Source organism: Zosterops lateralis (assembly GCF_965231275.1).
Source record: "Zosterops lateralis genome assembly, chromosome: 29".
NCBI classification, from domain to species: Eukaryota; Metazoa; Chordata; class Aves; order Passeriformes; family Zosteropidae; genus Zosterops; species Zosterops lateralis.
The window spans coordinates 2,369,837-2,394,584 of record NC_139789.1 but is presented as its reverse complement, the minus strand read 5'-3'; the positions used below and the strand labels follow the sequence as shown (position 1 = coordinate 2,394,584).

At 57.9% G+C, this 24,748-nt stretch overlaps 3 protein-coding genes and 1 long non-coding RNA gene across 13 annotated transcripts; 1 reads left to right on the top strand and 3 right to left on the bottom strand.

Moving 5' to 3' along the window:
* Positions 1-2,019: 2,019 nt before the first annotated feature.
* On the bottom strand, positions 2,020-5,971 carry LOC310920062 (ectoderm-neural cortex protein 1-like). 4 transcript variants are annotated; one of them, XM_083879775.1, is made up of 3 exons: positions 5,938-5,971; positions 3,444-5,249; positions 2,020-2,540 (listed from the first exon to the last, which is right to left on the bottom strand). In XM_083879775.1, the coding sequence occupies exon 2, from the start codon at positions 5,232-5,234 to the stop codon at positions 3,465-3,467; it is 1,770 nt and encodes a 589-aa protein (XP_083735901.1). In that variant the 5' UTR covers positions 5,235-5,249; positions 5,938-5,971; the 3' UTR covers positions 2,020-2,540; positions 3,444-3,464. The 4 variants fall into 4 exon arrangements, with proteins under 4 accessions (XP_083735901.1, XP_083735900.1, XP_083735902.1 ...); XM_083879774.1 differs by having other exon boundaries at positions 5,703-5,966; XM_083879776.1 differs by having other exon boundaries at positions 5,782-5,966.
* A 1,690-nt stretch (positions 5,972-7,661) lies between these two features.
* PEX11G (peroxisomal biogenesis factor 11 gamma) lies at positions 7,662-10,299 on the bottom strand (the record flags this gene model as incomplete). 2 transcript variants are annotated; one of them, XM_083880159.1, is made up of 5 exons in its annotated part: positions 7,662-8,720; positions 9,150-9,200; positions 9,333-9,511; positions 9,588-9,764; positions 10,234-10,299. In XM_083880159.1, the coding sequence occupies 5 exons, from the start codon at positions 10,297-10,299 to the stop codon at positions 8,489-8,491; spliced, it is 705 nt and encodes a 234-aa protein (XP_083736285.1). In that variant the 3' UTR covers positions 7,662-8,488. The 2 variants fall into 2 exon arrangements, with proteins under 2 accessions (XP_083736285.1, XP_083736284.1); XM_083880158.1 differs by lacking the exon at positions 10,234-10,299 and adding an exon at positions 10,090-10,203.
* A 3,842-nt stretch (positions 10,300-14,141) lies between these two features.
* ARRDC2 (arrestin domain containing 2) lies at positions 14,142-24,468 on the top strand. 2 transcript variants are annotated; one of them, XM_083880157.1, is made up of 8 exons: positions 14,142-14,603; positions 21,119-21,185; positions 21,278-21,425; positions 21,767-21,869; positions 22,118-22,374; positions 22,494-22,653; positions 22,896-23,047; positions 23,138-24,468. In XM_083880157.1, the coding sequence occupies exons 1-8, from the start codon at positions 14,348-14,350 to the stop codon at positions 23,189-23,191; spliced, it is 1,197 nt and encodes a 398-aa protein (XP_083736283.1). In that variant the 5' UTR covers positions 14,142-14,347; the 3' UTR covers positions 23,192-24,468. The 2 variants fall into 2 exon arrangements, with proteins under 2 accessions (XP_083736283.1, XP_083736282.1); XM_083880156.1 differs by lacking the exon at positions 14,142-14,603 and adding an exon at positions 19,827-20,132.
* On the bottom strand, positions 16,635-19,705 carry LOC310920286. Of its 5 annotated transcripts, none has more exons than XR_014591962.1 (4): positions 19,559-19,704; positions 18,564-18,698; positions 17,451-17,665; positions 16,635-16,789 (listed from the first exon to the last, which is right to left on the bottom strand). It is a non-coding gene; the product is annotated as an uncharacterized lncRNA (long non-coding RNA). The 5 variants fall into 5 exon arrangements; XR_014591961.1 differs by lacking the exon at positions 16,635-16,789 and adding an exon at positions 16,936-16,950 and having other exon boundaries at positions 19,559-19,705; XR_014591963.1 differs by lacking the exon at positions 16,635-16,789 and adding an exon at positions 16,984-17,206.
* Positions 24,469-24,748: the final 280 nt, after the last annotated feature.

The window sequence follows — 24,748 nt, the reverse complement described above, 5'->3', positions numbered from 1 at the left end:
CAGGAGCTGCTGAGCAGGAGGCACCTACAAACACAAGCAGCTATTCCCTTAAAATCCACCCTGTCTGTCCTGTGGCCAGAAGGGAGGTGGATCACTCTGATCCCAAATTCCTCTGGTTGTGGTGGCTTCTAGGCTTTATGTGAGAAGAGGAACAACCCATGGGACAGTGATACCACACTTTGATTGTTTTGCCTTTGAGCCTAGTGATGTGAGTTGCCTCTTCCAGATGTGGCTTTGGGCTGGGGTCTAACTCCTGCAGCTGGAGGTGCAGACACAAACTGGAGGCCTGGGCTAGGAGAGGTCTAGGTTTGAGCTATGCTGAGATTCTAAACTAATTCTATTAATTCACAAGGATTCCTACCCCAGCAACCAAATTCAGCTCTAAACCAAATTCACCTACAGCTCAGTTGGCCTGAACCTTCAGGCCCTGGCACTGAAGCAGCAAGTGGATCCATGCCTGGAAATGTCAAACTGGGAAAACAGGTCTGTTGGGACAACTCCGGCACGCACCAGTGGAGCTCCCTCGTTTTCCCCAGGGTACTCGGGAGCTGGGAGCCGGTTCCTGCCAGGAGGAGGTGCAGCTGGAGGGACAGCACGGGGCTCTCTGCCAGGTGAAGGAGGATGAACCGATGCAGTGCAGCCCGAGCTGGCTTTGTTGCTGGCTCTGTTGCCGGCAGCAGGGAGCCACCGCAGGGCAGCCCAGCCCAGGTGTGCTCGGAGCGCCGGCTTTCCCTCAGAGGGGGTTGGATTGAAAGGAGGGAGCAATGCCCAGCCCCTGAAAAGGCTGCAGCAGCAGAGCTGTGGCTCATTCCCCAGCTGAGAACACCCGAGCCTGGCTCAGATAACACCCAGGCAGACGGATCTGTGCTGCTGGAAGCTGCTCCAACCCCAAAGCAGGAGGCGGATGTGGCGGGGAGCCAGCGTTTATTGCTTGGCAGCATAAACAAAACAGCTGCTGCTGCTCAAACGGCCATGAATGAAATCTCTGCTCCTCTGACTCGCTGAGCACAGTCGGACTCTGTCCAGCTCCCAGGAGTAGCTGGAGATGTAACAAAGGTGAGGCAGCTCCTGGCTGGATAACAGGGTTGGAGACACTTCCAGGCGGCTGCTGGTTCCAGCAGAGCCCTGTGCTGTGACTTTCCCCTCTTGCAAGGCACAGCCAGCCTGGGAGTTGCTGGATGGTTGGATCCCATGATCTTGACAGCCTTTTCTCATCAAAATGAGTCTGTCTCCCTGCTGCTGTCTGTGTGCTCCAGGCGGGCTATGGGCTCCTCTCCCTGCAGCCTGAGCTCCTGTTGGGCTCAGCCAGCAATGGAGAGGAGGCACAACAAGGGTGCATGAAAAAAGGCTCAGCCTGGGGGCTGAAAATGGCAAAAGCATCAGAAAAGGGGGTGGAAATGAAGCTGGTGCATCTGCTTCAGCCCCCAGCAGCAGGGCAGGTCCCTCCCTTCCCATCCTGCCAGCTCTTGCCTGTGCAAGCAGCTCGGAAGAACTGTGACATTGATTTATTTAATTCTGAAATAATGGATCACACCCAAACCATGCTTCTGTGGTGAGACAGTTGGTTGTACCTTTGGTGCCTGTTTCCTCTGACCATGCTGGTTCCTGTCTCACCTCCTCCCCTTAACAGAGCTTTTCTTTCCCAGGCACTGCCTCCCCTCACCTGCAGCAGGGCCTGGAGCCCTTTGGGACAGAAGGGGCAGTACCTTCTCCCATTCTTTTGGATAGTGAGGAAACCCCACTCTGTGGAGGGTGACCAGGAAAGGGCAGAGAATACCTTAACCTTTGAAGTTTTGAAGAGATTTGTGTCTCCTGCAAAGACAGAAGGCAGTGTGAGATCTGAGCTTTCCTCGGTCCCAAGTTACAAAGATACAGGAAGATCTGAGCCCTTAATTTGGACTGCAGCGGGGAATGCTCCTCACTGTTCTACTAGATATGGCCTCAAGTGTGGGCTGGGAAAACCCACACCTTAAGCACACAGAACAGGCAAGGGACACAGTGGATTTTGTTCAGATTTATTGATGCAGCTCCAGGCTGAGTAATAAACACACAAAACCGCTGTATAAAAAAGAAATAAATGTACAGAACCAGCCCACGGGCAAAGTACTGTTACATGTTCTGACATTCCAGGTTACTGCTGGGTGCTGAGAGTCCCAGCAGTGCAGTCCTGCAGCTGGTCAGGACAGTCCTTTCTCCTTTCTAGTATCACTGAAACCAAAATAATCCCTCTGGTTCCTGCTCTGAGATCACACAAGTTAGGAGAAAACTTGGAAACCTTTTGCTGTCTCAAGGGACAGCACAAGCTGTCAGCCCAAGGAGGTCCCTCCGTGCCTGTCCCCTCCCTGGCCTGACCAAGGGGATGGATTTGCAGAAGCAATTCAAAGCCAAACCGAGTTGCCTTGAGCCCTGCTGGTGCTGATGGGCTCCCCTCTGGCACCCAGCTCACAGACTTGCCAGGTGGGAGGAGGTGCTCCTGCTGCCTGCATGTTCCACCTGGATCCTCAGTCAGGCGAGGCACTTGGCAAAATCAGGTGAGAAGCCTGTGGTGCAGAGAAGAGTATTGTGAGACCAGGGCACAGCAACCCCAACCCCACTCCTCAGGCCTCAAATCCCAGAGAAATCCCAGCAATGCCTGCTGATTTCCCTCTACAGACAGGAATTTTCTAAAGGTATCACTGGATGTTTTATTACAGTATGTAATTTTATTTAGACAGCACGACTCTTGCAAGGCGAAAAGGAAAACCCTGCAGGGTCTGTGATTCACTGGCGTCGTTTCTGCCAAAAGCCTTTAGAAAGGTTTAATTCCAGTTGCAAATGTTGAAAGTCAATCTCTGTGTAGCAGAAAAGCAATGGCATGAAAGGGACACCAGGGAATAATTAGAAGCAGAGAAACCCTGTGTTTATACATAGACAAGGCTTGTCTTATAAATGCAATTACCCACCATTCTGGGACTAAATCCCAGCTATAATCTTGTTCTGGCACCAGCTCACAGCCCTGGCGTCCCACAAGACATTTGGGTGCCACTGGCAGATTAAGCGTGGCACCAGGAGGAGGAGGCTGTGCTAAAAGCAGCAGCCGGACCCGGTGGCACCACAGGGTCTGTCCCAGCTCCTGCAGACAGCCTGCCTGCCAAAACATCGACTCCTCCAGCCTCCTGACCCAGGGACGACACCCAATCCTCGCACACAGCATTCCCCAAAATCTTTGCACAGGCCAAGATGCCAGGTTAAGAGTCTTTTTATTTATACTGATCTTCTCCCTGCAGTGTTTCAGCACCTAGAGGGACCTTCTCTCTCCTGCAGGGGTTTTAGATCCCACACTACCAGCCTGGAAGTTCAGACAAGGCTGTTCTCTAGGACAGCTCCAGTCCGGAGCCGTGTGCACCTGCCCCTCAAGTTTTAACCTGACACAGAGGAGCTCTGGTTAACCCACAACTATTTACCTTGCAGGTCCCTGGCCACGCTCAGGCAGACAGGTACTTCCAGGTGCTGACGAAGGCGGTGGGGATGAGGGAGTACGGCACCGTGGTGACGCTGCTCCAGGTGTCGGATGAGGGGTCGTAGCAGTCCAGGGTTTTGCAGCGCTGAGCCCCACAGTAGCCCCCCACCACGTAGAGCCTGTTCCCCGAGGTGACAGCGCGGCAGCTGATGCACTTGGCGGTGACATCCCCAAACTTGGACCACTGGAAGGTGTCGCTGTGGAAGCGGTAAGCGGAGCTGGCCGAGAACTCCGTGTCCCCGCCGATGACGATGACGTGGCTGCCCACCACGGCGGCGGCCGTGTAGCGCCAGGGCTGGGGGCAGCTGGCGGGCACCGTCCAGCGGTTCTGGCAGGGGTCGAAGCACTGCACCTTGGGCAGCTTGTTCTGGTTGGCGCTGGTGCCCCCGAAAACAAACAGCTTCATCTTGGCTCCCACCACGGCAGCGTTGCTCACGCCCTCCCGGAGAGGAGCCACCAGCGACCACTTGTCCAGCTGAGGGTCGTAGTGCTCCACTTGCTTCAGGGACACGGAGGGGGAGGCCGGGAAGGCGCCGCTCATGGCCGTGTGTCCCCCCACCACGTACAGGCAGTGCTCCAGCTCGGCAGAGCCGTGGCCAAACCGTGCCACCAGCATGGGAGCAGCTTTGGCCCACTCGTCGTGGAGAGTGTCGTACACCCAGACGTCCCTGGAAGCGCCGTTCTCGGAGCCCTTGCCCCCGGTGATGTAGACCTTGCAGCCGATGGCGCAGGCGCTGCACTCCTTGCGGGGGCTGGGGATGTCGGCACGGGGGATGATCTCGCTGGTTTTATGGTCCAGCGTGTAAATCTTGTCGCACATGAAGGTCTGGCCCCCCAGCAGCAGCAGGGCCTGGCTGACCTTGCGGGGCCGGGCGCAGCACCCCGTCACCAGGCCGTCGTTCTGCAGGATCTTCATTTTGCATCGCACGGCGTCGGCCACGATCTCCTCCCCCAGCTTGTGGCTGGTCACCAGCTTCTCACAGGCCACCTGCTTCCGCAGGTAGGACTCGGGCAGCAGGGCCAGGCGGACAGAGCGGAGCAGCTCGGGCAGAACTTCGTGGCGTCGGGGCAAATCATAGCGGATCCAGCCTATAACGGCTTCATAGACCAGCGTCTCATCCTCTACCTCCAGCTCCTCGCTCTCCACCAGCTCCAGCAGCTTCCCTTTGGGCAGCCGCAGGAAATCCTCAGTCTTGCAGAGCGAGGTGAAGTTGGCCAAGGCCATCCTCCAGGACAGCTCCAGCAGCCGCTCGCAGCAGTGGGCATCGGACAGCAGCAGCATGTTCAGGCAGTTCCCAGGGTAGAGATTCTTCTCCAGAAAGTCAGCCGAAGCATCCCGGATGTCCTGGAACTGCAGCATGTCCCCGGCCTCCAGCAGGGACTCGGCGTTCTCCTCGTTGATCAGCACCCGGGCTGAGTAAGCGTAGTCCAGCAGCAGCTCCAGCACCTCGGGGTGCACCGAGTCGTGGAAGTTGACCTCGCCATCTCTGCTCTCTTTCAAGCCCCCGCTGAACATGGCGTTGAAGTAGCGGCTGCAGGCGGCCAGGACGGCGCGGTGGCAGGGGAAGCTCCGGTTCCCCGCCCGCAGCACCACGTCGGTGAAGAGGTTCTGCTGGCGGAGCAGGTTCAGTTGGGTGAGGAGGCTGTCGGCGTGGCCCGGTTTGTGGAAGAGGTGGATGTTCATGGAGCCGGAGCTCGAGCGGGATTTCCGGTTCTCGTGGCTGCTGACGGACATCGTGCCGGGGCCGCTCTGCGGGGAAAACCGGCGAGTCAGCGCGGCCCGGGCCCGGCACGGCCGGCCCTGCGGCGGGAGCGGAGCGGAGCCCGCGGCGGGAGCGCGGTACCGGCCAGGAACGGGAGCCGGTGGGGCCGCCCTGCAGCCACAGGGCACCGACCGAAACGGGGCACCGGGACCGCCCGGACCGAACGCAGCGCACGAGTCCCCTGGGCCTCACTTAGCACCGGGAAGGGGGCGATGTGCACTGCGGGTGATGCCCAGCCCAGCCCAGCGCGCCCCGCGGTCCCGCACCCAGCTCGGGGGTCCCGCACCCAGCTCAGGGGTCCCGGACTCGCGGTGTCCCACCGGCTCCGCTGTCCCGCGCCGGACTCAGTCACTCTGCACCCGGCCCGCGGTCCCACACCTGGTCCAGCTGTCCCGCATGGTCCCCCTATCTCACAGCCGGTTCCGCACCCGGGTCCGTACCTGCTCCCGCACGGTCTCCGCTATCCCGTACCCGATGCCGTACCCGGTCCCGTGCCCAGTCCTGTTCCCAGTCCCGTACCCGGTCCCGTACCCGGTGCCGTACCCGGTGCCGTACCCGGTGCCGTACCCAGTCCCGTACCCGGTGCCGTACCCCGTTCCGTACCCCGTTCCGTACCCGGTGCCGTACCCGGTGCCGTACCCGGTGCCGTACCCGGTGCCGTACCCGGTCCCGTACCCGGTGCCGTGCCCGGTGCCGTGCCCGCTCCGCTCCGGTCCCGCTCGGGCTCTGCCGCCGCCGCCGCCGCCGCGTGGCCGCCCCACGCCGGCCCCGCCCCCGCCCGCCCCGCAGCCAATCAGCGGCCGCGGCGCCCGGCGCTCTCTCTTTGTGAATGGGAGGCGGGCCCGGCCGTGCGCATGCGCCGCGCGCTGCCCCCGCCCTGCCCTCGGGCGGCGTGGCCGTGTCCCCTCCCCACGTGTGCGGGTGTCCCCCGGTGACCCCCCGGGAGCCCCGCTGTCCCCCGCTGTCCCCCGGTCCGAGGATCGCGGCCAGCCGCGCCAAGGGGCCGGGACGGCGGATCTGAGGCTCCCGAGCCTGGCGGAGCTTTGCGGACGGAGCCACCCCGCCATAAAGGGCCATAAACGGGGCAGCGGCGCCGGGATCAGCAGCGCCCGCCCGCGGCCTTTGGATCCCGGCCTGCTGACAAAGGGAACAAACCGGCCCTGCTCAGCAAATGTTTCCCTGCATGGAGCCCACCTCGGAGCTCTGGAGCCCGGCCAACAGCAGCACCAGGGCACGGTGCTTTCCTCCCCGAGGGAAGGAACTATCGCCCTCTCAGGAGCAAGAGACGAGTTGGGCTGATGGTCATATCAGAAAAGAGAAGAAAACCACCAAGTTTTGGGAGGATTGGGTCTGCCTGCACAAGGTCTTGTGCTAAAAATGAGTGAGTGCTGCCCTGGAGAGGCAGCAGCAGCCAGCACAGGTGTTCTAACACTGTGTGTCAGCAGGGATCAAAACCTCCTCAAGAAAAACATAGAATTTCTAGAAACTCTGAATTACCCAATTTTTATTTATCTCTGCACGTTCCAGCTTTACCAGCTGCAAATTAAGGTCACTTGTTGAGGAATTGATGAAGCAAATGCACTTAGAGCAGTTTTCAGTGTCCTTTCTCTACGTTAAAATTAATGCCTAGTTAAGAGGTTTATTTATTTGGCATCAGAGGTTGTGTGGGGTTTCTTGTTTTGTTTTTCTTTAAATTGGCATATCTACACCTTGTCCTGTGCTGAGCAGTGCAGTGAGTCCTGGAGGAATGATTCAATGGGGTTAAGAACACAAAATAAATCTGATTTATTATTAAAAACACTTAAGTGCAGCAGGAGCCACCACAGTGGGTGACAGGTCCAGGCAACAGCCAGAGCTGTCCCTAAGCAGCAGGACTTGGGTGCTTCCCCTGTTCAGGCACAGGACTGAGAAAAGGAGAGAAAAAACAAGTCTCCTCCAGGTAAGCCCTGAATTGCACCAAAACCTCAGTCCGGCAGCAAATCCCCAGCACAGGCAGCGAGGCATCCTCAGGGCTGCTCTGCAGGCTGAAGGTCCAGATAAACACCAAGGACAGGGCAAAGGATAAAGAGTATCCAGGCCTCGCTCTGCTCTTTGAACACAGGCAGGACACAGTTCCCCGTGTCCAGGCTGAAAACAACAGCACAAGCCAAGGTCAAACCTCCTGGAAATGCAGCATGTGCCGTGCTGGGGGCAGGGACACACAGACTAAGCAGAACTGTTTTCAAAGGATGCATTTCCATGGCAGTCAGGCAGGGGCTGGGAATTATTTCAGCGGGAGGAAGGCTGGTGACACACGTGGAGCTGCAGCTCGCACAGCACTAATGCTTTGGAGCTCTCCAGAACCAAGGATAAAGAACTTCTCCCTGTTATCAGGAGGAATGATCACTCAAGGCCACCTCTGAAGCATTTGTGTCCTTTATTATTGGCAACGCCCAGAACTGTAATTGCAAACCCCATCCCGGTATTGGTTTGATTGCACCTTTGAAAGGTGATTAATAAATTTCTTTTTTAATTTTTTTTTTTTTTTAAAAAGGTCGTTGGCAGCTGCCGGAGCCTGGTGGAAGAGCTCCACCCGGTGGCATTCCACAAAGGCACAGCTGGAGCCTCAGCTCTCTGGGAAGTTCCAGCATTCCTCCTCAAACGGGCAAGGCAGACCGGGAAGGTTCACGGTGCTCCCAGTGGCAATTTCCTGCCCCTCCTGCCTCTGAGGAAACACAACTGTCCCAAACAAGAGCCCTGCTCGCTCCTGTCTGAGCTCTGGGCATCAGCTCTGAGTCCAAACCCCAAAATACCTGGGGAGCTCCCAGGACAGGGGTCCCACCCCTGGCTCAGATGCAGCACCAAGCCCAGAGCTCACAGGACTCATCCCTTACCATGCTCTGGGACAGAACCGTGGCCATTCTGCTCTTTTAAGTGGCAGAAAACACTGGGAGGTTGCATTTATCTTTTGGGACAGATGGAAGCAACTCTTTCCCCCTCAGTTTTACCCATTGTAGAAGATTCTTGATTTTCAGAGGATTCATTATTTCTGAATTATTTCTCTGATGAAGAGTGATAAAAATCGTCAGCTGCAAACAATCCCCTCTGCAACAGGCATCTGGATTCCAATCCCAATTATGGGATGTCTGGAATGACAATCATCGACCCAGGAAAGTTAAAATACACCCTGCCTCACTAAAGGCACTTTTACCATGTGAAAACTGGGCTTGTGAAGCTCAGTTATGGCTTAAGCAGCTTCAGCTTCAGAACTTGCTCCTCTTGATGCCTGGTAGATTCCAATCAGGGAGGAGATGGTCCCCAGGAGTCCTACTAACCATGGAGGGAACTTTCCTGCCCAGAGGAATCCTGGAGGCAGCCAGTGGATTGCATTGGAGAGATCTGCTGTGTCCATGAGGATGCTCAGAACTTCAGCTTTCATCTGAGCTCTCAGCTTCTGCTGGCTCTGAGGTGAAGTGCTGCTGGAAGAAAAGGTGATATTAGTGACAGCCCAGAATGTCCTGATAACTGTGATGGCTACACATGAGAACTGACAGATGTGGGTGAGTTACAGGAAGGATGGAGAGAGACTTTGGAAAAGGGCATGCAGGGACAGGACACAGGGAATGGCTTCCCACTGAAAATGTGAAATTTAGATGGAATATTGGGAAGGAATTGTTGGCTGTGAGGGTGGGAAGGCCCTGGCACAGGGTGCCCAGAGCAGCTGGGGCTGCCCCTGGATCCCTGGCAGTGTCCAAGGCCAGGCTGGACAGGGCTTGGAGCAGCCTGGGACAGTGGGGGGGTGTCCCTGCCATGGCAAGGGGTGGGGCTGGATGGGCTTTAAGGTCCTCCCAACCCAAACCATTCTGGGATTACATGATCAGCTCTACAACCACACGGGCAAACCATACCACTTGTGCTGGCTCAGTTTTCTTCTTAACTGGAACAAGATTCTCAGCGATCTGAAAAGCACAGAGTTATTCCTCCTACAGCACCAAACAGGAGGGGGATTCTTCCTCTTCCACTAACTGCTTCAGTGAGGAAGAGCGTCTCTTCACTAATCACCCCCGGGATGATCCCCATCCCCGCCGTACCGCAGGATGCCGAGGAGCAGGGCACAGCCCCACAGCGCCGTGCTCCGCGCCCACCACCGCCGGGAGCCGGCGCGGACGATGCCGACATCCGCCGCCCACGCCAGGTGCTCGCAGGGGTAGTAGAGCTGGTTGGCCACGTTGCAGAGCACCGAGAGGCCCCGCACCAGCGCGTCCTCGCCCTGCGGGGAGCGGCACATGGGGCGCGGCCGCGGCGGGGCCGGGGGAGCCGCGGGGAGCCCCCGGGGCCGCGCTCACCTCGGGGCCCAGCCCGTAGCCGCAGCTGTGCCGGAGCATGGCCAGGTCGTCGAAGAGGCGCAGGACGGTGCGGCAGGAGCTGAGCTGGGCGGAGGCGGCCAAGAGCCCCCCGGGCAGCGCCCCGGGCCCGGGCAGCGCTGCCCCCGCCAGCTGGCAGCCGTAGGACAGCGCCCGCACCTGCGGGGCACGGCCCGTCAGCGCCCGGGGCCGCGGGGCACGGCCCAGGGCAGGGATGCTGCAGCCAGGGCTGCTGGTCTCTTTTCCTTGCTTTCTCCTCTCTTTAATCTTCTCATTTCCCCCCTCCTTTCCTCTTTCTTTCTCTTCTCCTTTCTTTAATTCACCTCTCCCCATTCAACTTCTCTTCCCTTTACCCGAGCCCCACTGCCCTGTGCTCCGGGACTCCCACACCCATTTCCATCCCGGGCGCGTCATTTACCGGCAAAACTTGGACTGTTTGTGGACCCTCTGCCTGTTGTCGCTCCCTCCACCAAACTGCACTTACGAATCTCTCAGGTGCCTCCGTCCCCTTAAGAATGGGTCGCTACAGCAGAGCTGGGTCCCGTCGTTCACCGGCCGGTACCGGAGGGCTCAGATCCCCTCCTGTCACTCCCTTCCCGGTACCGGAGGGCTCACACCCCTCACTCACCGCCCGGTCGCGGCCCCGGTGCGTCTCCAGCGCAGCCACGAGCCCCCAGAGCGCGCCCGCCGCCATGGCAACACTTCCGGGTGTGACGTCACGGACGGGCGAGGGGCACGCCGGGAATGAGGCGGAGCCGTCACCATGGCAACCATGGCGGCCTGGCTGACCCCGGGCCAGCCGGGCCCTGCCCGGGGATGGTGCCGGACGGGGATGGTGCCGGACGGGGATGGTGCAGATGGTGCTGGGCCGGGGATGGTGCCTGCTCGAGATGGGTCCCGCTGGCCGTGCCCCTCACGGCCTCCGCTCCCCTCCAGCGAATCCTCCGCCAGCCCTTTTCTCTCCCCGGTTTCCCCGTTCTGGGGGCTCTAGGCCGGCCCCGCCGCTGCAGTGGTGCTGGGCCGGGCCGGGGGGGAGTCAAAGAAATCAGGGAAACCCAGATTTAAGAGGCCCTTTCGGTCCCCGCTGTGCCCCGACAGTGCTGCGTTCACACGCACACAGATCTCCACATCCCCATCACCTGGGACACAGGGAGATCTTCCCCCGTCCCACCTTTAGAGGCCCCCCAGCCCCCGGCTGAGTGATGGGAGGGGAACATTCTGTGTGGAGACAGAAATGGGCTCTCTCCATCCTCCCACACCCTCCACACTCAGCACGTGGATCCCACCGCCTCCCCCGGCTCCGGTGGGTCCAGGGGCTGGGCAGAGTCCCACTCACACTGCTGTTAATTAAAGCTGTAAGAGCTACTTGGGTATTTTGCTTTCTATTTTTATAGCTGAATCCCAGAATATCCTGAGTGGGAAGAGACCCACATGGATCATCAGTGCAGCCCCTGTCCCTGCACAGACACCCCAACAATCCCACCCTGAGCATCCCTGAGAGCGTTGTCCAAACGCTCCTGCAGCTCTGGCAGCCTTGGGGCTGGGACCATTCCCTGGGGAGCCTGGGCAGTGCCCCAGCAGCCTCGGGGGGAAGAACCTTTTGAGTAAATCATCCTTTGAGTAAATCATCCTTTGAGTAAATCAATCTGATTTCATGGCACAGGTTCATAGCACTAAGCAGAACCACTGCCAGCCAAGCTTTTGCTGCGCAGCTTCTCCAGTCTGGGAGCTGGGCTTGAGATCCTTGTGGGTCTCGTCCCACTTGGGATGTTCAGTGATTGTTCTAGACTTGCTGTACCCCCAGATGCTGCAGTTATCCCACCTGATGCCCCACATCCTTGTTCCACAGCTTCGTGACTCACCTCACTGCAATCTGGTGTCAATCCCTTTGCCACTTCATGACGTAAAATGAATAAAATAAATTATTTCTGGGACATGAACCAATGTCTTGATCTTTCTCCATTGCTAGTTTTGTTTTTAAAAGTTGTTTTACATTTATTTTTGGGAGGCAGAAAGGGATTTTGATCAAAAGCTGTGCTTATGCAACCTCAGGAAGGGATGTGGTTAGAGCTAGTCATGGAAGGTATTCAGAAATTCCTTCTCTGACGTTGCCTCCTATTTCTCCAGCAGTTAAGAGAGAAGTCCCTTCACGCCCCGGATCTGTGATTAAGCCATTTGATTTACTAAATGTGGAACAGATCACAGCTGAATTGGTCTTTTCCTTGGCCCTCAACTTCTGGAGCAGCTCCATAACTACCATATGGAGTGATATTCCCATAACTACCATGTGAATTTCTTCATTTGCCTCCTCAGCCTGAGAGTTGTTTTCTGTTTGGGCGAAGGTTTTGAGCAACGTGCTGACGGCAGAGTCGGCCTTTTCCTGTCTTCAGGGAAAATGCACACAGGTATCTGTGACTGCAGAGCTTTCCTGCTGCCGCCTCCTAATTTACTGCCTCGAATTTAATTTTTATTTTGATTCCATCTGTCAGCAGATGAAAGTTCTGTCAGAACCATGCCAGCCATGCTGGTGCCACACAGGCAGCAGAGGGACTCCCCAAAGATGTGCTACAGCAGGTCTCACCTGAATAGGCTTGGATTAACCACAGGAGAAGTGGGTTTATACCCAGCAAAGCTCCAGCCTCCTCTTAACTCACCTTGGACGGTGCTCCTGAGCTCCTTGAGATGGACCAGTGAGCACCAAACCCAGTCTGCTCCAGCCTCAGGTGGGAGCAGAGTCATAGATGAGAAATATTTTGAAGGGAGAGGAAGGACAGGCAACCAAATCCCTAAGCCAGGAAACGTTGGAGGGAGGCAGAAGGTGACTGAAGTCCCCCACAGAGGGATAGAGGAGGAAAATTGTCACAGCTAGAGCTGTCCAGCCAGGGTAAACATCTCTGCACCACCAGCAGAGCCAGCTGAGCATCTGCCAGGTACCAGAGACAGAGGGTGCTGCCCCTGCCTGGCTGGGGTGACCCTTTAGGTGACAATACAGTGCTCAGATCTCAGGCCTGCCAGCTTCAGTGGTGCCACCTGCCCCTCTCTCAGCCCCATCCCAGTGAGCTGAAAGCTGTCTGGTCTCCTCAGATGAAATGCTCCTCCCGGGGGCTGCCCAGGAGGGCACAGAACCTCTGCAGGGCTGAGCAGAGAGGCCAGTTCACACCCAAGCCCTGAAGCCCACTGAAATCCAAAAGGCAAACTCCCAAGAGAGCTGTGTCCCCAGGGGGACCCTGGCAGGGCCCTGTCCCCAGGGGAAGGTGATGTCCTCCCTTCTCCAGTCCCTGCTGACGCACTCTGAGCTGCCTACACGGCGTGGGATCTCAGAGCCGTCCTTGTGCTCTGCTCTTGGCCCGTCTGCCTGTTGTCACAGGGAACATCTATTTCTCAGATTGAATGAGGACACAAGGAGGTGTTGTGACAGCAAGAATAAACACTAGGAGATTAGCCCAAAGGCGTGGGTGACACATCCCTCAGGATTGCAGGACCCACGGAGTGCCTCTGGGCAGGCCCCGGGGTGGAACAAGCAGGAAGGGAAGGGGGAAGAACAGAGGAGAAGCAGGAGATCAAACAGAGCTGAGAGGCACCATCAGGGCTGTGTGGGGGATGGAATATTTCCTTATTATCTGTTTGGATTTTGGTGTCAAGGCCTGCAACCAAAGGTCAGTGAACAGTAGGACAGCGAGGCAGCTCTGCCCAGCTTGTGATGAGTGGGCTGTTTTCCCAGAGGTGAGCCCTGTGTTTTTGTTGAGTTGGTCACTCACATGGGCTTCCTGACTGCTGAGCTTGCACTAACTCTGTTTGGGATCTAGGTGTGTTCCAGAGGGTCAGTGGGGGCTGGTCAGCCCCTTCCCTTGGGGTTGAGCGAGCAGGGGGGCACAGCTGCCACTTCACAAGCTCCTCTCAGCCTTTTCATGCACACAGGTTTGACTCCTTGGGACCCTTTGAGCACAGAGACAGTGAAGTTTCACAACTGCTTCAGTCTGTGTGTGAGCAGTGCCTGGGCCCACGAGCCTTGTACTTTCCTTTATCGATTTGACTCTTTATTTTTCAGGAATGGGGCAGTCTCTGCTCCACATGTGCCTCAAAGAAGCCATGCACTCACATCTTCCAAATGCACTCACATCAGTCCCTCATGCCAGCATGTGGTTAAATGCCTCCAGCACCTCAGTTGCATCATTTGGTGGAGTAACAGCGACTTACATTTGCCCCATTACTTCGATGTGACCCTGAGGTGGCATTGCCACTTGTGCTGCTGCAGGAACAGCCATGGGAATAAGTGCTGGAATCATCCTTGGAGGCACCACCTGGTTGGGAGAGCTGTTGCCGGGGGTCTCAGTGATTATTAATTTTCTTTTTCATGTGGATTTTAGTGCAACTTCAGACACGGGAATGTGAAATGTGCCAGTGGTGTGCGTGCCATCCCTCCCTGCCTGCACTGCCACCAGCACGTCCCGGCATCACGTCGCCAGTGTCTGTGACTCCGAGATAAGATGAAATCACGTTTTTTTCTCTCGGTCGGTTTAAAAACACGTCCCCTCGTCACCGTCCCGGGCACATCGTCAGCCTCACGCACACGAGGTCAACACTAAAGCATCACTGAAAAACAGGGGCTCAGCCCAACCCCCAGCAAGGCCTGCAGGGTGGGGCCAGCTAGGAACCAGGATAAATTCGGGGATTTTTGGTGTCGCTTTTTCTTTTCCTCCTTTCCCCGGAAAGCTGCAGGCAGGCAGAGGCCTCGTGCAGCCATGCAGCCGCCAGGGCTGGTGCGGAGGCTGGCGGTGAGGCTGGAGCACGGGCTGGCACATGGCTGCGGGGAGCTGCTGCACGGCTGGGTGCAGCTGGAGCTGCGCGGGGCGCTGCGGGTGCGGGCGCTGGAGGTGTGTGCCCGGGGCATGGCCGCCGTGCACTGGCTGGAGAGCAGCAGCATCGGCCTCAACGTGGTCTACAGGGACTACACGGCCTACCAGACTTTCCTGTACCGCCGCCGCCAGCTCATCCCCGGTAAGACCAGGGAGGGTGTCTGCGCTAGGGTGGGGGGCTGGGACCTCCTTGGGTGGTTCTCTGCCAGGCCATATGGTATTAGAACCCCTTGGGTCGGTCTCTGTGCCAAGGCGTGGAGTTTGAACACCCTTTGGTAGGTCTGTGTGCCAGGGCGGGGGGCTGGGACCCCCTTGGAGTGGGTCTGTGTGCCAGGGTGTTGGAACCCCTTTGGGTGGTTCTCTGCCAGGCCATATGGTTTTAAACCCCCTTGGGTGGGTCTATGTGCCAAGGCGTGGGTTTGGGACTCCCTTTGGTGGGTCTGTGTGCCAGGGGGCTGGGACCCCCTTGGGTAGTTCTGTGCCAGGCCATGTGGTTTTAGATCCCCTTGGGTTGGTCTCTGTGCTAAGGTGTGGGGTTGGAACACCCTTGGGTTGGTGTCTGTGCCAGGCTGTGGGTTTGAGACCCCCTTGGAGTGAGCCTGTGTGCCAGGAGCTTGGGACCCTCTTGGGTGGGTCTCTGCCAGGCTGTGTGGTTTTGGACCCTCTTGGGTGGGTTTCTGTGCTGGGGCGTGGGACTGAACACCCTTGAATGAGTCTCTGTGCCAGGGTGTAGGGTTGGGACCCCCTTGGGTGAGTCTCTGTGCCAGGGAGTGGGGCTGGGACCCCCTCAGGCTGCAGGTGTCCCCCCAGAGGAACCTCTGTCCTTGTGGGTGTTGCTGACCCACCCAGGGCTGTTTGCCCCTCTTCTCACCTCGGCTGAGGGTTTCTCTCTCTGCTGCTGGTTTCCAGGAGGCTGCTGGCAAAGCCAGGGCTGGGGAGCACCAGAGATTTGTGGCTTTTGTTGTGTTTGCACAGGGAAGAGCAAACACGAGTGTCTGTTCACAAGTGTGGAAAGAGCACTTAGTGCTTCAGCCAGTGTTTGTTTTTGGGTCCCTGATGCTGGGGCCATGTGCCCAGCTGGCACGTTGCTTGGATCTACTGTGAGAGGATGAGCCACTTGCATGCCACAAGCTATTCTTTGTGTGCTTGGGATGAAATGATCCAGAACGAGGGATATGGGATGTCTCAACTGTCCATCGACTCATTAACTCTGGCTTTTCTTAGGAACATGCATGTTATCCTCCCCTCCAATAACAGTGTCACAGCCATTCCTCTGTTGCTTTTCCTCTCCCTTTCCCAGTTTCTCATGGCCTTGTTACTACCTGTGGCCTGCTTGCCCAGCCCTGGAGATGGCTGTAGGATTTAGACTGAGGGTATTTAATTGTGTCAGTGGCCAAATGCAACCCAGAGAGTGGTGCCAGCCCAATCTGGCAAATGTAGACATTGCAAGAATAAACTGGAGGGATGGAAAGAGGATCTGAGCTGGCTTCTTGGAGGTGTTCCTGTCTCTGGACTGCACTGGGAAGGTAATTTTCTCTATTTCTGGATGACTGTGCCCTGCCATCTGCTCCAAACACCTGCACTGCTCTGGAGTTCCTGTCTTTTGGCAGCAGCTCTTCCATGCTGTGCCTAAGGATGTCTCCTTGGCAGCTGCACCCCTACAAAGTGTCCAAATTACAATTAAGCCCTTGCCCTGGAGACCAGCAGCGAAGGTCCTGAGCACTTGGTCGTGCAGCACTTGGTCCTCATTAGCTCTGAGGTGACAGGGTGAGTTTTATCCCCCATTATCCCTGCAGGGAATGTCTGTAGGGAAGCCACAAGCTGCTGCCAGCACGTTTGGATTGTGCTGCTGGGATTGTGTGTGATAGGAGCCCCTGGAGCCATGTGAGGAAGGGCACTTGGCCAAGGGCTGCAGGAATTGCAGGATCTGCTTGGCCTCACAGGCACCCTGCACACCTGTACCTCAGAGCTGATGGCTCCTGGCCCTCCCTGACTGCACAGGGAGTGCTGAGCTGGGCCTGGGGGGCAGAGAGCCTCACCAGACTTTGGGAGCTGGGATTTTATTGTCTCTGTCTGTACACAGATTCCTTCTCTGCCTTGTGAGAGGGACACGTGTGGTCACCAGGGCGCTCTAAGGGAGTGAACAGCAGAGAGGGGCCGTCCCTGCAGCCAAAATAACTTCCTTTGGATCCTGCTGTCCCCTGTTCTGTCCCCAACAGCAGCGTGAGGGCCTTTCCTGATGTCAGCTGGTGAGAAACGTGCCACCATCCGACAGTCAGTCCCTGTGACTGCTCCTTTCTTGTAGCTTCTCCACGAGATCAGCTGTGTCTGCGTGGTGTTTAAAAAAATGCAGGTTTTGTCATGGTAACAAGGCAGTGCAGAGGAGGGAAGCCGGGCACAGATAAGCGCCCTCCCTCCTGCTCTCCCCTCAGCTGAGTTTATCTGCAGTTTCCTGGCAGGGTGGTGAGTGCTGGCACCGGGGTGCTGCGCTGAGAGACAAGAAAAAAGTGTGCAAGAAGGATGTTCAGGCAGGGCCTTTAAACGTGTGTTGTGTAATCATCTGAGAGAGGGAGCAGGAGGAGAGGAAGAGACAGGGGAGTCATGGGCAAAGGCAGCACAGGCAGAGTGCTGGACTCTTCTCTGTGAGGTGATGGGAGAGTGCCCTGGGGAACATAAATAATTGTTGTGCAGTGATCTTTTCTGTCCGAGGATCCTGCAGCACTTCCCAAAGGTGTAGTTCCTGCCCTGGCGAGAGGCAAACATCCAGAAGCCATTTTATTTTCATGGAGACATCCAGGAGAGTTATGGCATCAGGGCTCTCCTTCCTTTGCAGGGTGACCCTCAATCAGCGCCTTGATCCTTGTCCATACCCAGCAGTCCCGAATCTGGCAGGGATGGAGCTGCTTCCTCGGCCTGGGAGCCCGTGCTTGTGCCAGGCTCTGCCTTGTCCCATCTCACCCCACTCTGGGCTGCTGCCTCCCCTCTTTACCTGCCGCATTCCCTCCTCTCTGTGCTCCAGGTGGGGAGGGGTCCAGCAGCGGGTCAGGGAAGGCGCAGCCCCCCAAGGGCCGGGCAGGTGTCTGTCAGCTCCTGCTGGGAGCGGCTCCAGCCCGGCCGGACTCTAGATGGGGCTGGAGAGTTGGAGATCCTGCCCCGAGCGCTGTGCCCGGCCTGGCCGGGCTTGCCTTGGGCACAGCGCCGTTCCTGAAAGGAGAACCCTTGGCTGTGCTCCCAGAGCCCCTGCAGACCCCAGCAGAGGGGAGAGACCCTCTCTGGGTGCGGGGGTCCCACAGGGGTCTCAGAAGGGTTCCAGAGGGGTCCCAGAGGCGCTGCCCTCCCTCCCCACGTGGAGGGGACACCGGGCCATCGCGTGCGCTGCCACGGGAGGAGGGTTTGGTTTGCGGGATCCGCATCCCGTGGGCGAGGGCTGAGTCACGGCCCAGGGGTGTGTGCCGGCAGGCGGGAGGAGGAGGATGCCAAGCACAGAGAGGGGCCCAGCCAAGGCTCCAGCCCCTCTCAAGAGCCTCCCCACCTCTAATGTCACTGCAGGGACAGCGGGCGCCTTTCCCAGAGCCGGTGTCACCAGTTAACTCGTGCTGTGACGTGCCTTCCTTCCTCCTTTCCCTCTCCCTCCGCAGCCTTTGCTATGATTCATGTTTGCCTATGGCAGCAAATGGTCGGGCATATAAAACAAACCACAGCCCCCTTCCCCTGGGGAGGGAGACAGACAATTCCAGTCCGGCCTTGGAAACAGCCAGAGCAGTGCCAGGCTTGGGCCCAGCTCGTTTTATGAGTGGCTGAGATCAGCCGAGTTCAGCACAGCAGGTCCTGCCCGGCACGGCCCGGAGCAACCCAAAAATCCCCAAAACTCAGGCGGCCAAATGCTGAGTAACGTTTTTAATGCCTGTTCTGTCTTATCCCCAGCCCGTGCTGAGGGTGCAGGGCCCTGGTGCTCCGAAAACGTGACAACCATCACTAAAGTCAAAGTTTCTAAGGCTGCTTTAACCCTTTTTGGGGGATTTCTTTCTCCTTGCTCTTACAACATCTCTGGGTGCAGCTGATGGTGATGTCCACCCTGGGAATCCCCAGTTCCCACACTCACCCCAGCTCAGCACCAGCAACCACAGATTCTGCAGATGGAGCGAGTTCCTGTGCTGCTCCTGCCCATGCAGGTGGAATTTATCTCTGGGTTTTGGACACCAATCCCAGCAGGAGCCGGTGGAAAACTGGAGCTTGCCTGGTTAACAAGTGCAGGGAAGAGGATTGCTCACCCTGTTGTTTGCACAAGCTGAATCCCAGCCAGTTCTCGATTTCTTAGAACTTAGTGATGTCCCAGACATCACCGCCAGTTGGCCGGGCTGTGTCAGGAGCCCAGATCCAGTTATGGCCTGTTCTGAGCCCTGGGAACGGCTCTTGGGAAAGGAAGGATGAGGGTCAGTGTGCGTCATTGCCCTCGGCCCTGGCCTGGGGGCGCTGAAGGAGAGAGGATTCAAGTGAGGAATCCCCCCTGGGCACAGCCCATGGAGGTGGGAATGGGGATTCTGGATGGTGATGGGGTGGGATGTCAGAATTGGAGCTGCAGGGGGAGTTTGAGGGGCAAGGATGGGGATTTTGGGGGGCAAGGATGGGAAGTTTTGGGGGGCAAGGATAGAAGCTGGTGAGGGAGCTTGAAGGACAAGGATGGGAGCTGGAAAGGAGTTTTGGGGAACAAGGATGGAGGTGGAGGAGAAATTTGGGGGGCAAGGATGGAACTTAGAGGAGGGTTTGGGGTCGAGGATGGGGATTTGGGGGGGCAAAGACGGGGATTTTGGGGGCCAAAGACGGGGATTTTGGGGGCAAGTTTAGGAGCTGGAAAGGAGTTTGAGAGGCAAGGATGGGAGCTGGAAGGGGATTTTTGAGGGTCAAGAATAGGAGCTGGGAGGGAGTTTTGGGGGGGCAAAGATTGAGCTGGAGAGGAAATTTGGGGGGCAAGGATGGAGCTAGAAGGGAAATTTGTGCGGCAAGGGCAGAAGCCAGAGAAGGGCTTGAGGGTCAAGGATGGAGCTGCAGGGAGTCTCGGGGGGGGCACTGAAGGACCCGGCAGCAATAGGGGCTCACCCCGAGCTCTGGCCGTGCCCAGTCTCGGCGGGGATGTCTCGGTGCGGCCCCGCGATGAAATGACAAACCCCGGTGGGACCGGGCACGGCCCCCCAGGCTCCCACCCCCCCGGGGAGCTCCGGGAGCCGGGCCCAGGGGCCGATCCGCACATGCTCCCTGCCTTGTTTTGCCGGGCTCAGCGGGGCCGGCCCGTCCCGCCCCGCCGGGGCCGCCCCCGCCCGCCCCGGGCCTTAAAGGCGCTGCGAGCGGCCGGGGCCGGGCAGAACCGCATCGCGCCGGTCCGCGCCGAGCCGCGCCATGATCTTCGACCGCCTCAAACGCTTCTCCATCGTGCTGGAGGGCGCCGAGCGGGACGGCCCCGCCGCCTTCAGCCCCGGGCAGGCGGTGTCGGGCCGCGTGGTGCTGGAGCTGGCGGCGGCCGCTCGGCTCGGGGCGCTGCGCCTGCGGGCCCTGGGCGCTGCCCGGGTGCACTGGACCGAGTCCCGCAGCGCCGGCTCCAGCACCGCCTACACGCAGAGCTACAGCGACCAGGTGGAGTTTCTGAACCACCGCGACACGCTGATGGCACCCCCAGGTACGGCATCCCCCCCACCCCGGGCCAGGTGTGGGGGGCACCGAGCACCCCGGGGTGAAATAACGGGGGTGCGGCAGCCTGGACAGCCCGGCTGTTGGGGGCTCCAGGCAGCCCAACCGGCCGAAATCTGGGTGCCTGGGGCAGCCGCCGGTGCTGGTGGGTGTATGGCACCCCAAAAGTGCAGAAATCTGGGTGCCGGGGACAGCCGCCGGTGCTGGTGGGTGTATGGCACCCCAAAAGTGCAGAAATCTGGGTGCCTGGGGCAGCCGCCGGTGCTGGTGGGTGTATGGCACCCCAAAAGTGCAGAAATCTGGGTGCCGGGGACAGCTTGGCTGCTGGGTGTGTGACACACCAACGAGCTGAAATTTGGGTGCATGGGGTGCTTTAGGGTGTGAGCGCTCTGGGAATGAGCTGTGTAGGTCCCTGCAGACCCCTCATGTTCTGGGTGCACCCTGAAATCTTGGGGTGCACAGCTGCACTGTGCTGAGCAGGACACCTCGGTTAGGGACAAGACTCTTCCCTGAGCTGTTCATGGCAGGGAAGCAGCGTTGGAGGACTGTGGAGGTTCAGGAGCTTGTTTTGGGCAGCAGGGGTTGGCCCAAATGATCCCCTGAGGTCCCCTCCAGCCCTGGGGTGCAAACTCCTGAGGGGCTTGGGGGCTTGGCTGGACATTCACCCTCCAGCTGGGCACTGTGGGCTCTCAGTCCAAGGCTGTGGAGCAAGGTGGCTGCAGGATGAAGCAGAGCCCTCCTGGGGAAGCTGCCCAGCTCTCCGAGGAGGTGCCCCTGGGCAGTGAGTGTGTCTGCAGACACATGGAATGCAGACAGTGCCCAGCTCCTGTGTCACAGCTGCTGCAGCTCAGCCCTGGCAGAAACTCTGCTGTGCCCTTGTGCTGCCCCTTGCTGGGTGCTGCACATCTCTGGGACCCGCCTGGGGAGGAAGTTCTGCAGGAGGAGTTAATCCTCCTCAATCTGTTTTGCCCACAGACAATGGTGAGGCCACTGTCCTGCAGGCAGGAAGGCACGAGTTCCCCTTCACCTTCCAGCTCCCTGAGTAAGTTGGCATTTTTGCGGGGAGAGGACATCTTGAAAATGAGGGTTTTTTTGGTCAAAACCCTTGTAAAATTGTTTGTTGCTCGTGCCCAGGACCCTGGCCACCTCCTTTGAGGGGAAGCACGGCAGTGTGCGCTACTGGGTGAAGGCCAAGCTGCACAGACCCTGGTCAACAGTGAAGAAAGCAAAGAAGGAGTTCACAGTGATTGAACCCATCGACATAAACACCCCTGCACTGCTGGTGAGCTCCCCCTGCTCCACCCCAGGGCTCTGGCATCCAAAACTTACCCAGGAAGCCTGTGGGGAGGGTGTCTGTCCCCCCTTCAGCATTACAGTGAAACTCCTGGTTTCCAGAGGCAATATGTTTCCCCCTGTAACTTGTGCCCTCCATTATTACCTGGGCTGGGCAGAGGTCAGCTCTGCCTCTTTGTTTTTGGAAACTTTAATGCATTGCAACAGCTTCTTGCATCAGATACCTGAGAAGTTGCTGATGCTCCCCGGCAGGTTCTTGGTGCCAGGGAGGTGATTGCTTTGAGTTTCATCCTTAGTTACTAAATAACCTAAATATTTCCCCTTCTCCAGGCTCCCCAGGCAGGTGCTAAGGAGAAACTTGCTCGTGCCTGGTACTGCAACCGTGGCCAAGTATCTGTGACTGCCAAGATTGACCGAAAAGGCTACACACCAGGTGAGACCTGGTGCTGGGGACCTTGAACCTCAGTGGGCCCTGGGGTGGAGCCCAGAGGAGGGGATTTGGGTCACTGTGAAATCAGAGAACTTCAGTGTGGTGTGCACCTGACATGGGCAGTGTCCTTGGGACGTTCCTCCTGGGTGACCCCATGTGCCTGCCCTGTCAGACCCTCAGTGCAGCAATTCCTTGAGGCAGGACTGGGCTCTGCCTCCCCTCCTCCAACGTGTGTGTGTCTGTTCTGGCAGGTGAGGTCATCCCCATCTTTGCTGAGATCGACAACTGCACGAGCCGTGCTGTGGTGCCCAAGGCAGCCATAATCCAGACCCAGACCTTCATCGCCCGGGGCACCAAGAAGCAGAAGAAGTCAGTGGTGACCAGCATCACTGGGGACCCCATTCCAGCCGGGAAGAGGGAGGTGTGGCACGGGCGGGCGCTGAAGATCCCGCCCGTGGGGCCGTCCATCCTCCAGTGCCGCATCATCCAGGTGGAATATTCCCTGAAGGTGAGGCAGCTCCCTCCTGGAATTCCTGTGAGGAATTCCCTCCTGCCCCACTCAGCAGAGATACCTGCCCCTCCAGACTGGGAAAACACCACCAGCTAAGCTGCTCTCTGTCTCGGCAGGTTTGTGTGGATATTCCTGGGACGTCCAAGCTGCTCCTTGAATTACCTCTTGTCATTGGGACCATCCCACTGCATCCCTTCGGGAGCCGCACCTCCAGTGTCAGCAGCCAGTACAGTGTCAACCTGGACTGGCTCAGCACCATCCCGGAGCAGCTGGAGGGTGAGCATCTCCTTCTCCCTGGGATAAACCCCCTGCTCAGCACAGTGAGACTCCAAGTTTTCCACTGGGCCAGTTTTGCTTTTTTTTGACCTAATTTTTTGGTTGTGGTGCTGAATCTCCTGGGTTCCTTCCTCAGGGAACTGGGAGGGTTTGGGAACTAGTGGGTTTGAAGCCCTTTTACCTGTGTGTCCCCCATTATGGTGAGTGTTTGCTATTCCCTGATGGTTCTCCTTTGTCTTCAGCCCCCCCTGAGTACTCAGCAGTCGTGTCCAGCCCGGAGGCCGAGCAGAGCCTGGCTCCCCCGTGCCGAAGTGAACTCGGGGACATCCTGGAGGGCCCTTTCTTCGCCTACATCCAGGAATTCCGCTTCCGACCGCCTCCACTGTATTCAGAGGTGATGAATCCCTCTGGGCTGGGGGGCTGCTGGAGGCTGGGAAGTGCCACTGCTGAGGTTTCTGACTCTGGCCTTGGCTCTGCTCTGCAGGTGGATCCCAACCCCGCGTCAGACAACATCCGCCCGCGCTGCATGACCTGCTGAGAGCGGCGCATCGGCCGCGTGCGACAGCGTGAGCATCCCTGGGGATGGCAGCGTGCACCTCGCAGCACTCGGGTCTGGAAATGGGGATATGAGACCCCGACCCCGCTCACAGCTCTCAGCCACTCCTGTGGTGACTGTCCCATGGGCACAGAGTGGTGCCGTGGCCCCGGGCAGGGCAGGAGGACACGAGGGGCTGGCGGTGCAGAGCAGCTCCGTGTGTGGCTGGGCAGGACACACAGGGTTCAGAACTGCCCTGGGATTTTGGGCTTAGAACAGGGATTATGAGCAGAGATTGCTCTCTGCTTGCCTGCAGTGCCGTGCTCTGAACAATTCTGGTCAGCTCCTGCTGTGGAAAACAGGAGCTTGAAGGCATTTCTCAGGATTACTGGAGAATGTTTGGATGGTGCTCAGGGTTGGGCCCCGGGGCGATGTAGGTGCAGCCCTTCACCTGTGGCTCACCAGGACTGCAGGTCCCCAAGGCAATGAAAGGTCCTTTTCTGGCTGGATGAAGCAGAGGGCTCAGCCCCTGCTGATAATCTTTGCCACAAGCCTGTGGGTACCTGCGGGGGGAATGGTTTGAGCCACTTAACCAAAACTCTAAGGGCCTCCAAGGGCTGATACAAGGACTTGGGAGATGAATTCATCATCTGTGGCAGTCTTTTGGTGCTATTTATTGAGAACGGGAAAGCTGTTTTGTGAGTGTCAGCACCAAACAGCTCAATGTGCTGCTGCCTCCCCCAGGATGGGGCTGAAACCAGCCCCAAACTGTGGCACCAGCACAGGGGGTTGGAGCTGTGGCTGGTGGCCGAGGAAGAGAGGGAAGCCCAGTCTAAGGCTGGTGGCAGCCACAGCCTCTGATAGGAGACGTGGAGTTGGGATGAATCCTTCAGGGCTGGGAGTCCTTGGTGCTGCACCCACAGAGGGATCAGGGCCCTGGTGGGGTGAGGTCACAGCAGCAGCCTGTGCTCACTGGGGTGGGGAGCAGTGTGGGAAGGGTGAGCTGGATGTTGTGGTGTGGAGCCAGGGGCTGACCCCACTCACTGCAGAGGGACCTGAGCAGAGTTTGGGGGCTGAGGACCTTTGCATTCCCTCACTGAGACAATCCCTGGCTGTGCACAGCCAAAGCCAGCGTGCCTTGGGCTCTGTGCTGGGGTTGCTCAGATGAGTCTTTTCTATCTGTGAACACTTTTGTAATGACCACTCTTTGTCTCTACTCTTTTTGTACGACTTTTTTGGTGGAGAATTTTTTGTCTGAAATAAATTCTTTAAACCAAACTGATGCTAGATAGTTTTCTGTTCCTCTTTCTGTTTTCTGGAGCCATGCTGTGGCTGCTGGGCTGTGGGAGAGCTCCCTGCCCTCTCTCCACTGCCCTGCAGGCACCCAGCTCCACCCTGCACCCAGTTCTGCACTGGGATTAACTGTGTCACTTGGCCAGCACTGCTCTCCAGGAGGATTGGTCCCTTGAGCCTCCAGCTCCTCCACATTTGTGCAGTTCTGGCACTTTTTCCCTTACCTGGGATGCAGGGCTGTGAGCAAACCTGGTGTATTTTTCCACA

What these genes read in the sequence shown, in the direction of transcription:
- LOC310920062 (XM_083879775.1), bottom strand. Translation starts at nt 5,234, where the DNA reads ATGTCCGTCAGCAGCCACGAGAACCGGAAATCCCGCTCGAGCTCCGGC.
- ARRDC2 (XM_083880156.1), top strand. Translation starts at nt 19,856, where the DNA reads ATGATCTTCGACCGCCTCAAACGCTTCTCCATCGTGCTGGAGGGCGCC. An exon ending in CATCCCGGAGCAGCTGGAGG is followed by an intron (nt 22,654 to 22,895) that starts GTGAGCATCTCC and finishes CTTTGTCTTCAG; the next exon opens with CCCCCCCTGAGTACTCAGCA. An exon ending in CGCCTCCACTGTATTCAGAG is followed by an intron (nt 23,048 to 23,137) that starts GTGATGAATCCC and finishes TCTGCTCTGCAG; the next exon opens with GTGGATCCCAACCCCGCGTC.